The sequence below is a fragment of the Neltuma alba genome, unplaced genomic scaffold (genome assembly GCF_004799145.2).
Source record: "Neltuma alba isolate B1F8T4 unplaced genomic scaffold, ASM479914v2 tig00002446_pilon, whole genome shotgun sequence".
In the NCBI taxonomy this organism is placed as follows: domain Eukaryota; kingdom Viridiplantae; phylum Streptophyta; class Magnoliopsida; order Fabales; family Fabaceae; genus Neltuma; species Neltuma alba.
The window spans coordinates 617,262-629,559 of NW_021632864.1; the positions used below are offsets into that span (position 1 = coordinate 617,262).

Below are 12,298 nucleotides of genomic sequence, written 5' to 3' on the forward strand. Positions count from 1 at the left end.
TAGTTTTAGCCACTATATCCATATGCGGTATGCTTTTTTGAGGGAGAAAAGAAAAAATAAGGGCATCGAGAGATTACAAAACAACATTTATAGTTTTTAATGATACCCACTCATGGTGATTATGATGGAACATTTTGGAAAAATAAATTCCCCATCTTTCATCAATTAACTAACACATTCTGAAATCAGCAACTGAACATTCTTTTTATATATTCAAATTTTCAGTTGACTGATTTCTCTCTAGCTTCTTGGGTGCCCATCACATTTGGTAACATAATTTTCAAATTAAGATAACACAATTTTTATTAATTTCATAAGTTAAATTGGTAAGTTGTAATGTTGTGTATATTCTAATTTTGGAGGGGATTAGCGCAATTGACGAAAGAGACCTCGCGAGTTTCTTTTCCCCCCTATTTGTTTTTTTTTTTTCTTTTTCCATTTCCTAAATGCAAGCTTCCATATTATCTAAAGAACATCCCTCAACTGATGAGGCTTTGAAGCGCTACGCGTTTACTGTATCATAAGACTGCAAGTTATAACTTCACCCATAATCATAAAAATACTCAAATTTTTAAGACGTATGTCTCTAAGATTTTGAAAGGAACTAGTATTACTGTTACAAGAAACCAATCTCTCAGATGAAAAATGAAAACTTTCATGGTCCAACTATTTAAGTGAGATTTTGAAGTTTAGCAAAATAATTAGACTAAATCACCTCTAAAATTTCATGATCCATCAAGTTAATCCCAACAGGGAATCATTTAATGGCACAATTAAAATAACTGTAAAATTAATCTTTTTAAATTATCCGATCTAAAGGCACTCAATGGAGTGCTTGAATTACCCAAAAACAGATCAAAGGCAGGAGACTACTGCCCTTCTGTTTCTGGCTCTGGTACGAAATTTCTATGATTTAGATGCTAGAGGTCAAAAAATTTACCTGATAGAGAATTGGTTGCTGTATGATTCTCAGTCTTTCATGTGAAAGAAAGATTTCCAGAACTTCAGCTTCCAATGTTTAGATGCTAGTCAACATCTTCATCACTCTGTAATACCGCTGCCTTTTGTTAGTCAAGCAAGGAGAGGCTTGAGGATTAGTGGTCTACCTGTGAATTCTTTAGTGACTTTAATCTTAATCAGTCAAGAGCACTGTACATGCAAGAAACAACGAGAGGCCAGGAAAGGAAATTTATCGCTTCTGTGCATGTGAACTGGATGGTCCTCCTTGATACAGGTTATTACTAACTAGAGGATAGTGTGAATGAATGGGTCCAAGAGATGGATTTGGATGTACAGCTTGGTGATGAAATGCCCCAGGATAACCAATGGGATTCAGAACGGGGACAAGCTTCGGTCGTTGGTGGGAGTTAAAAGACCCTCCAAAACCTAGTTGATTTTGGGCAGACGCAGGAGTTGTCCCAGGACCATAACCATGAGGCAACCTATTATAGGAACTAGAAATAGCAGGAGGTTGGAAGGTCCCACCCTGAAGGACATGTGCCTGATGGGCTAGTGCAGAACCTTTCCATGGCTCTGCCCTTTGATTACCCTGGACAAAATAGTTTCCTTCACTAGGTTTCTGAATCTGCTTTACTTCTAAATCTTCCACAAATCTCTGCCTTTTTAGTGGACGCTGATTTTCTGAAATAGGAAGATTCTTCATACTTTTGTCTATGTCCCCAGCACCCACAAGGCCAGTGGTAGAAGGAGTATCTCCTCCAAACAAAAGATCAACCAACTTAGTTCCCAACATCTTGCCATTAAGATAATCCGAAAAGTGGCTGAGAGACTCCCGGATACATCTGTAGATTGTTTTTACCTCTTCAGTTCCAACTGCTCTTGCAATATTTTGAGACCGATCCGTGAAATCCTCAACCTAGTAGACAGAAATAATCAGTAAAAATTAACTCCATTAACCAGAGCAGGGTTCTCAATACCCAGAGAAGGAGGGAATTACACTTATTGGATAAGAACGAGAACCCCATGATTTAAAAATCCATGATCCTTGATACAAGCTTGCACATAGGCCTTTCTCCCAAAGCTTTTCAACTGATGCTAGCTACAGTAGGAATGACGATGTCAAATAATTACTTCACGGAATTGAGACAACCTACCTATGGTATAACTTAAATACATTATGGCATAACTCATAATACAATTTTACTTGTAGAAATTAGGATTAATCTGGTATGTGTTACAACTAGGAAACCACATACAAAAGAGTACAGTAACTACCATGACAAAAAGTGTAACAAAAAGCTCAGCCAATGACTCTACGTTCTTTTGCCCAAAGGATACATAATTGTCAACAACCTTCTTCACTGCTGCTGGGTCAGATCCATCTGCAACATGAAATATACAAGACAATCAAACTGAATTTCGAAAATCAATTGTGAAAAACTTAAACTCTAAAACCATCAAAATAGCAATTGTAGAAATTGATGTTAATGTTTCAAATAGAGAGCCAAGAACACATTTTAAGTTTCAAGATTTTGGTATCCTTTGTGTAATATAGTACACATTTGATTAACTCGTTAAGGATTTCTGTCAGTTGTTCATTGTTGCATCTCGCACATTCTTCCCTGTCCTTATTTCTTGGTTGAAATCCTTTTATTTTAGATTTTGGTTTAACAGTGTAAGGGGTCATAAGGTCTTCCATGCAAACAAAAGACTATAATTCCTGACATTTCGTGACAGACTTAGGCAGAATCAGTCGTTATCAAATATTTAAAAGACCAAAATTAAAAATATATATAATAAAAAATAAGATTTTGCAAGGTGACAGAAAGAGATTCAATGCCTAACCGATCAGCCAATTTAAGTTATTTATCAGAAATACTCAAATAGCTAAGTCCAACAGAGCAATCACTAAACAAGAAAAGAGTAATTCCAGTAGTATATCCTTAGTCTTTTCAAATAATGCGACTGCTCTTTATAGATAATAAAGGCTAACGTTTACCAAGGATGTAATTAGACAAATCAAACCTCAAGAAAGTGTTCTGATACTACAAGCAGAACTTTCACCTTTAAGCAAAGCAGAGAATGGAGGTAATATAGGAGGGTTGCGAGTCTGCATCAAAAATAAGGATAAACAAAGTATCAGATTTAAATAAAAAGAAAATTAGTTATATATATATTTATAGACCATGCATCACTAAGGAACTGTCCGTCATATATGCCAGGCATCAACAAGGAACCATTTTAGGAATCAAGTGGCATTTCAATATTACCTAGAGATGCTATTTCACATATATCCTTTTTTAACCGGGGAATATTTAACTTCGAAAAACAGAAGATGTCAGCTGAATTCTCAAACATCTTTTTCACTAGGTATTTATATAAGCCATTAACAAACTTGGAAATAATGTTTTAATTGTTTACCAATCACATTGATCAATATTGGTATCCTCGAAAACTACATCAAGATAGTTATAACACGAATGCAAATGTCTCCTTGCCATAAGCGGAAATCATTGTACCATTCTACCAACAAGAAAAGTCTGCCGAATGTCCTTATTTACTTAACAGCTCAAGAAAGGATATTCCAAACCAAAATATAGTCCTCGGGAAATAGAGCCAAAAATCACCAAATCCAACTCTAATATTGAAGGTTTATAATTGGATAAAAATGTCTACAGTACCTGTAAATGAAGAGCAACCAAAGAGACAATAGATAAGGAGTTTAGAGTCCGGTCTTTGGAACTGTTGATGTTATGTGATTTTGCCCAGCATTTCATCTGCCACATTCTAAAAACCGTCACAAAACATTGCCAAAGTAGGCCCAAGTGCACTGCTAACAAGCCCGCAAGTGAGAAAGATCAAGGAAACTAAGATTACTAAATCATTTAGTGCTTATGTTCCCGGCTTTTCATTCTAAAAGGTATGGTTAACAAGGGTATATTCAATTACCAAAAAGCTTAACTTCTGAAATCTTTCGTCTATAAGAGAAATTGCATGGATAATATGAGATTTCTCAATGCCATCCCTGTTGTCCACTGACAAATCACATTCAATGCCAGTACCACAATCAATAACTTTTACAATTGGCACCCTCGCAGTCAGGATGGTCTGTACACCTCTAACAATTCCTTTTCCTACAATGCACAAGTCATCTGTGTCAATATTTTGAACTTTATCATCAAAGATGATAGAATTTTTAATGTACAAATGTGTTGCAAAGAAAAGGAAATAAGATCTACTCATCCACAATCACTTTCAATGAGATTAAATGTGTCAACTATCCAGTTTAGATTCAAAATCCAGGATATATAAATATCTTCAATTAGTAAACAATGAATGATATTTTTCTAGCCTCAATTTAATTAGGGTTCTAAATACAACACAGGCCAACCAGTTCATTGTTCACAGAGATTGGAATCTTCACAAGGACTATAGAAAATGACAAGTATTGTTGAAAATTGTCAGAAAACACATGATCTTCATAGGGAGTTCATATAAGATATAGCCCCAGGGGCAAGTTACTAAATAATGACAAATGAATTCAGTTCTTGTGTGGGTTCCCTTTTTACTCCCAGAACATTAAAGCAGATGATAACTACAGTCCTAAAATATAGTGCAATAATAAATATTTATACTGCACAACTTCCTAAGCAACTAAACTCAACAAGTAACTAAATTTATGTTGTGGAAACTTTACTTTGAAATTTATGAAACTTCTTAGCAAACTTTCGAAGGGTTTCAATTTTCTTCTGCCGAGGGACTTCATTTGAATTGTTTCCAAAATTTATGGACAAATCCAAATCACTTCCATCACAGAACATATCCATAACAAAAGAGCCATATCCCTCCACAACCGGGTAGCTAGTATTATTGCCTGAAAAGAAAAGGATAAACAGTGTTCAAAGCAGAGAGAATCTACAAGGAAAGAAGGTTCACATCTCAAGACAATTGAAGTTGAGGTAAAGGGGTCTGAAATGGAATCTGGTGATAATCACACTATAATAATTGTGTTTGTAATGTTTCAAATGACACCTTTAGTGTCTGAGAGAATTGCTGCAACAATGTTCACCCAAAAAAAAAAAAAAATTACTGCAACAATGCCAATATCAGATTATATCTGATACTGTAAAATATAAAATGCCACCATGAAGACTATTCCCTCACAACAAATACTTCCTTTGGAAGGGGGAAAAAAATGCAACAAAGGTATCTCAATCAAGATAACAGAAATAACATGATAATTTGATTAAATAGTCCATGAGAAGACTCATAAGATATATATGTAGTTTCTTATTGGGCTACTGATATGGCAAAAGTCAGCGTGGAAAAAAAATACCAGATTATAATAACCAGTCTTTACCATGGAGTGCATGTTTAAAATCCTACTTAGAAGAAAAACAAGCAATACATTTATGCTGTGTTTTGAAGTCTCGTAGATGACATATTTACTATTTAGTATTGTGCTAAACTACATCATATATGCAACAATATAGAAACGGGAAAATGATATGACTTCAAAAATTACTATATCTGTAAATGTACGATCAGAATGAAATTTAATGAGCTTTGTAATAGAAGGTTACCATATATTTCCTTGGTTATAATATTGAAGATACGAATTAAATCCTTCCTGTTGAAATAATCAACAGGTTTTGGGCATCGTATAGCATAAGCATCCTTAAGCAGCTTATCAAGACCACCAGAAACATGTGCAGGATTTAACTTGATAGTAGATAATACCTCAGACTCGAGTTTCTTTGCCTCTGTCAGCAAGTCTAGCATAACAATTGAAAGATACAAATCACTACTTCAAATATCAATAGAGTGATATTTAAATCATCAAGAAAGTTAAAACGAAAGAACTTAAAAATCATCACAGATATCCATGTGGTCAGGCTCAATTTCATTTTGCCACCTAGTGTTTTCAACAGTGTCATTTCCCATTGTAATTTTCTAGAATTCCTTCCATTCCCCAAATTCCTAGACCTGGTGAACTTAAAAATGCTAACAGGAATGCCCAAGGCACTGACTCGCTTGATGAGAGGGTAATGTCTCTTCAGCCAAGTAGATGTCTTCGTTGGTCATTTAACGACGGCATGGCTGCAGATGCCATCAGGCTGAAAGCTCGAATCTTATCATCCTCCTCTCAATTTGCATTTTTAATTAATGTATTCAAAAGTGCTGATGATGAGCTCATGAATTTATTTCAAGCAGACCCACTACTAATTGCTTGCTATCTCACTAGGAACATATCAAGAGTTTGACATTTGTTCAAGCCAACTAGGTTAGATTGAAGACATGTTATCTCTTAAGTGCTAGTTTGTGCTAGAGCGATGACCACTCAAAGCAAGCTGATTTAGCATATTCTAAATTTCAATTATAATCTACATAAAACCGATCAATCGACGATTCAAATAGGCACCAGAAGCAGGAAGTGAAAATAAATAAATAGATTCAAAACTTGAGTCTGCATAGATGCATTATTCTGTATCTCAAAATAGTTTTAGGCTGCCACATCTGTTGTAGTGCTGAACTTTTCTTTTTTGTAGACACCAAAAATATCCTTCAAGAGGAACTAATTCTCCTTAGGATTGGCCAAGAATAAACCTCTTCGGTAACATTAGCTTTTTCATATGAATATTACGCTTGAGCAGTTAATGCAAATTATAGATAGTTGTCTATTGCAATGGTTAGGAATATTTGCAATTAAATAGAAAGATGGATTTAGGTTTTCCAACACAATCTTGGTATTTAAAGCGGTAGTGTTGCCAAGCGTAGTTAATTAGTTAACAGTACAAGAGAACAAATATTACATCGTTGAATCCCAAATTTCATTCGGGCATAGTAAATTGCTCACCTAAACTGGCAGGTTCCATATCCTTGAGATCTGGACTTTCATCCAATTATAAAAAAAGAACAGCAAAGTCAGTTTAGACTGAAGCACCAAAAAGAGGAATGATAATCAGCAATATCTTCATATGCAAAATAAGGAAGGAAAATCTAGGTCGCTAGAAAACTCGGACTAGATTTAGGAGAATATAGATTACGTATAGTAATATATCTAGGGAAGAAGAGAAGCTTACTGATAGAGGAATAAATCAGGAACGGCGCGCAGATGGATTCGGCTTCGAGGTCCCTCCCAAGTTTGGAACCTTGATGACGTTTGACCGTGAAATTTTATATGGATGAGTTCCTCTCTGTTTCGTCGTCCAAACACGGCCACGTTGGCATCCCCGTGCAATACATTGGAGTCTCATATGCCACACAAATGCTCCTCTGGTACCGGGAAAGAGAAGATATTTTTTTTTAATCTAAAATAGTGAGAGAAATTTTTCATGTGGATATATAATTTTATCTTTTATTTATTATTATGGTGACTTTATTTATATAAGATATAATATATATTAAATAGAGATAAAATTGAAAAGTTATTGAATTTTAAATGAGAGTTAATGAAGTTTAAGGTTTTTCTTAATTTGTGTAAAACATATTAGAAGTGAATTATAAATAAGAGCAGAGGAGTATGTAATTGTTATCATTAGAATTATAATAATAAATAATATTTCTTCTAATCTTAAATGTAAAACTCATTTTATAGTGTAATTTACACCACAAAATATGTCTTATATTTAGGATCGGAGGAGTAATTTTTTTTATTTCAGGATTATTATTTTGAGTACATGGGTTGAAGAAGTACAAGTATAAACTAATACAAAACATAAAAAATAAAATAATGAAAATAAAACAAATTACTATAATGCAAGGTATTGAAAACTGGACTGGTACATAAACCGGTCAAAACAGTTGGTCAAGGGTCAGTGAGTTAGATCGGAGTTAACCCATAGTCAGACCGATAATAATTAAAATAATATATTTTTAAATATATTAATTATTTTAAATGAAGATTAAAATAAACATAAAAGATATCATGATAAATGTTAAATATGCCGGCCAAAAAGATGTCATAACTTAGTCCTATCACCTTTAAGCCATTTAGCGTGCTCAGGAACCTCAAAGCTAGAGGGTAGATACGTTAATTTGTTCCTCAAATACCTAGATATCCATTGGATATTAAAATTAAAGAGATTAGATACATTAATTTGTCCCTCAAATGCCCAAATGTCCGTTGGGTATTTAAGTTAACCCAATTCTTTTATTGCTTTTTTCTTTTTTCTTTTTAATAAGAAGGCAAGCCGAGGCTTGAGTGTTGCAAAACGGGGATTCCCCACCCAACAAAAACGACAAAAGTTACTGGGTTACTTGACCTTGGCCTGAATTATACCATCCTACGCAATAGTTTGGGATATCCTGTAAGAAAATACAGTCTTGCTCCATAAAGTGGGCCATCCTGGCTAGTCTATCGGAACATCCCAGATTTTCTCTAAAGGAGTGCAAGATCTCAATATCCCAATTATCAAAGATCAAATGTCTCAATTCCTATACCATCTCCCTCCATGGGTGTGAGGGGTCACAGTCCGTCATCAATAAATGGAGAGCATCTGCCGAGTCTGTGTAGAGTTTCACCTTGCTATATCCCAATTGCTTGCAGAGCTGTAGTCCTGTCAGAATGGCATGTAATTCCTCAGCAATTGAGGGAATACTGCCCAATTTCTGTTGAAAACCTCCCTTCCAATGATTGAGAGAGTCGCTAATGAAGCCACCGCACATTGCTGCCCCTTCTCTCGATCTAGATCCATCCACATCTACTCTAACATAATCCGGAGGTGGGGGTTCACGCTATGTGATGCTTCTTTGTGGTGTCTTGTATATCTGATGATGGAATCTTTCATGTTGTACTTCCTCAATTAGGTGATTTAGAATCATGTAGGTCAGGTCTCTTAGTTTTGTAGCTTCCTCGCCAAAGGCTTTCTTGCATCTATTCTTCCAAATCATCCAGCATATTGTTCCAAAGATCCAGTTCCACGACCATCTGGACAATCTTCTGTTTGTTGGGTTATTCTCGATGTTCCACTTTAGCCACACCCGAAAGTCACAAAAGAAAAAAATGGCATAGAATAAAGGGTCAATACAACGCAGCCACACTCTTTTGGTGGCCTCACAATCTCTCAGTGCATGTAGTATTGATTCCTTACAACCACACTCAAAAGGACACTCATCATTTTCATTGTTTAGGAATTGCGCTCTAGTTGCATTAGTAGGGATTCTCTCATGAAAAACTTGCCACATAAAGAATTTAGCTCTTTTAGAAATTCCCCAGTGCCAGATTTGTCTCCAAAGAGGGTTCATGGGTCTACTCTGGTGATCGCAGACCTATAGGCAGTCTATACATTGAAGTTTCCATCAGTGGCTTTCCTCCAACAGATCTTATCTTCAGCGTTCCCTGTTAGTGGTTTAACCATTTTAATTTTTTCCAGCACCCAATGAGGAAGACATTCTCCCCACTTGTTAAGATCCCATTGGCTGTTTCTTGTCACAAAATTCCTTACTGGTTCATCCTCATTGATGTGGTGAAAGTTCCTATTTGCGCAAAATTTTAGCGGTAACTCCAAGGGGCTCCAGAGATCACTCCAGGCTTTTGTTGTCACTCCGCTCTTAACCTGAGAACCAACACCTTTCAAGAAATTTTTCCAGAATGAGGTTATCACCCTCTAAACTTCCGATTGACTACACTTTTGAGTGACTTCAGCTAACCTATTTTCTCAACATTCATACTTGGCTTTCAAACATTTAACCCACAAGGCATGAGGTTTTGTAAGGATACCCCAACAAAGTTTCATGATGAACGCCACATTCTAGTTGTGTAGGTCTTTGATTCCAAGTCCTCCTTCTTCTTTACTCTTTTTTATTACGTCCCATGCCAATAAGTGTAGTTTCCTACTCTCATTTGCATGATTCCAAAAAAACGTTTCTGCTGACTTTTTCCAATTCTACTAATATGCCTTTTGGGAGTAGCATAGTTTGCATCTGGTAAGGTGGGAGGGCTGAGAGCACCAAATTTATAAGTACCGTTCTACCTACTAAGCTTGTGAATCTCCCCTTGCACTTTGCTAGTCTAGATTTCATCTTTTGAATCAGTAGAGCAAACAACGTCTTGGACTCTTGGTTGTTCTTTTATGCAGTAGTGGTACTCCTAAGTGCTTCCCTAGGTTTGGGGTAAGATCGATTCCTACCACCTGGCTTAGTTCGTAGGCTCTATTGAAGTTCACATTTCAAGAGACAAAAGCCTTTGACTTGCTCAAGTTAATCCTGTGGCTTGAGACCTGGCAGAAGAAACTCATGATGTCCCTAATTTTCTGCATCTGATCCGTTGAAGCTTCACCAAAAAGAACCAAGTCATCAGTAAAGAAGAGATGTGAAATGGCTGGCCCTCGGGTACTCAACCTTATTGGTTTCCAATTTCCCAGCTCTACCTCATGATGAATCAACTGTCCCAGTCTTTCCATGCATAACACGAAGAGATAAGGGCTTAGGGGATCTCCTTATCTCACCCCTCTGGATGGTTGAAAACTCTCTATTTCCTCCCCATTCCATAAGACTCTCATCGAGGTCGTGGAGATGCATTTCATTATGATATGGACAAACTGATCTGATAAGCCTAGACTTCTTATTGTAAATTCAAGAAATTTCCAATCTAGCCTGTCATAGGCCTTTTCCATAGCCACTTTTACATCAATAAAACCCGTCTTACCTCTCTTTGATCTCATAGTGTGGATTGCCTCTTATGCCAGTATGATGTTATCACAACTTTGACGTCCGCTTATGAAGCTACACTGATTTTCTTTTACCAGATAGGCCATAACGCCCTTGAATCTGTTTGCCAAAACCTTACTTAAGATCTTAAAACTCATATTACAAAGCAATATGGGTCTAAAATCTTTTAGTGATGTAGGTTGTTCCACTTTAGGGATTAGAACGATATAAGTTTGATTTAAATCCCTCAAAGAATTCATATTAGCCTAGGCTGCAGTGAGCACCTCACAAATCTTTGTTCCTACTTTATCCCACTGCGTTTGAAAGAAGCGAGGTTGAAGGCCATCCAGTCCCAGGGCCTTAAAAGCCCCCATTTCAAAAGCTGCATTCTTTATCTCAACTGTCGTGATCTCCCTTTGAATGAGATTCAATTGCTGGAGCTGAAGTGGGGGGAAAAGCACCAGCCAGTTATCAATTGACCTACATCTATTATCTGTTGTGAAAAGATTTTTATAGAAGTCAAGCATCATTCCTTTCATGATGTCTTGGTCATAGGTCCAGATTCCATTCATATCCTGCAGCCTTCAATGGTGCTCTTCTTCCTTTTCATTACTGTTGAGGCATGGAAAAATCGTGTATTCTTGTCACCCCATTTGAGCCCTTTACATCTAGATTTATGGAATCAGATTAGCTCTTCTTGTGCTGCTAGCCTATTGTCTTCCATCCAGATTTTCTTTTCTAACCTTTGGAGCCCATTTGATCTGCCAATTTGTCTTGCCTTATCTATACCTTCCAATCTTCTCAACAGTTCTTTTTTCTTAACAGCCACACTTCCTACTACCTTATCATTCCACTCTATAGCTGAATTCTTGAAAGATTCACATCCCTGAAGCCAATTTTTGTTTTCCCACGAGGCATTTACAATATCTGGAAAATCCTGCTTAAGGCACCATGCTGCTTGATATTTAAAGAACCTGCTTATGCTATTTCTCCTACTTTCACCACAGTCAGACACCACTATAACTCTATGATCACACTTAAAACACAAATTGTAGTGTACCTTCATATGGGGGTGACTCACTTCCCAATCAAAATTTCTGAAGACCCAGTCTAGCCTTTCCTTAATTTCATTTCTTTCCCAGGTGAATCTGTCTCCCACCACAGGTACTTCCAAAAGGCCACAGTCATCAATACAGGATCTGAATGGTACCATCATGTTATTTTCTGGTCGAGCTCCTCCTACTTTGTCGTCCGGGTTGAGAAAGGCGTTGAAGTCACTAAGGACCATCCAAGTAGAATCAATTATACCGGCCATACCTCTTAAGGATTCCCAAAGCTCCCGTCTTCTTAGATAGTTTGTGTCTCCAGAGACAAAGGTAACTAGCATGCCATCTGAGGAAGTTTTGCTAGAGATTTTGCAGTGAAGCAGCTGGGTAGTCGAGGAAATATATTCAACTGAAACTTCCCAATCTTTCCATAGTACCCAGATCCCCCCTGCATAACCTGTAACTCCACCCTGATCCAGTTACTAAAATCCATCTTCTTTACTACTTTATCTACTCTGTTTCCACTTATATGGGGCTCCATGATCCCCATAGTGTTAATTCTATACTTCTCAACGATTTCATTTATTGACCGTGGGAACATTTTCAAACCTACTCCCTGGCAGTTCCATGAAGCAACAATC

At 36.7% G+C, this 12,298-nt stretch overlaps 2 protein-coding genes across 5 annotated transcripts; both read right to left on the minus strand.

The window, feature by feature from the left end:
- Positions 1-583: 583 nt before the first annotated feature.
- LOC114728119 (protein HESO1) lies at positions 584-7,195 on the minus strand. 4 transcript variants are annotated; one of them, XM_028914988.1, is made up of 10 exons: positions 7,044-7,190; positions 6,818-6,895; positions 5,701-5,735; positions 4,658-4,834; positions 3,910-4,094; positions 3,642-3,737; positions 3,025-3,070; positions 2,236-2,342; positions 1,958-2,059; positions 584-1,876 (listed from the first exon to the last, which is right to left on the minus strand). In XM_028914988.1, the coding sequence occupies exons 4-10, from the start codon at positions 4,785-4,787 to the stop codon at positions 1,190-1,192; spliced, it is 1,353 nt and encodes a 450-aa protein (XP_028770821.1). In that variant the 5' UTR covers positions 4,788-4,834; positions 5,701-5,735; positions 6,818-6,895; positions 7,044-7,190; the 3' UTR covers positions 584-1,189. The 4 variants fall into 4 exon arrangements, with proteins under 4 accessions (XP_028770821.1, XP_028770804.1, XP_028770798.1 ...); XM_028914971.1 differs by having other exon boundaries at positions 5,544-5,735; positions 6,818-6,847; positions 7,044-7,189; XM_028914965.1 differs by having other exon boundaries at positions 5,544-5,735; positions 7,044-7,189.
- Positions 7,196-11,293: 4,098 nt separating this feature from the next.
- Positions 11,294-11,926, minus strand: LOC114728426 (uncharacterized). Its single transcript, XM_028915340.1, has one exon. It carries the CDS (start codon positions 11,924-11,926, stop codon positions 11,294-11,296), a length of 633 nt encoding a protein of 210 aa, XP_028771173.1.
- Positions 11,927-12,298: the final 372 nt, after the last annotated feature.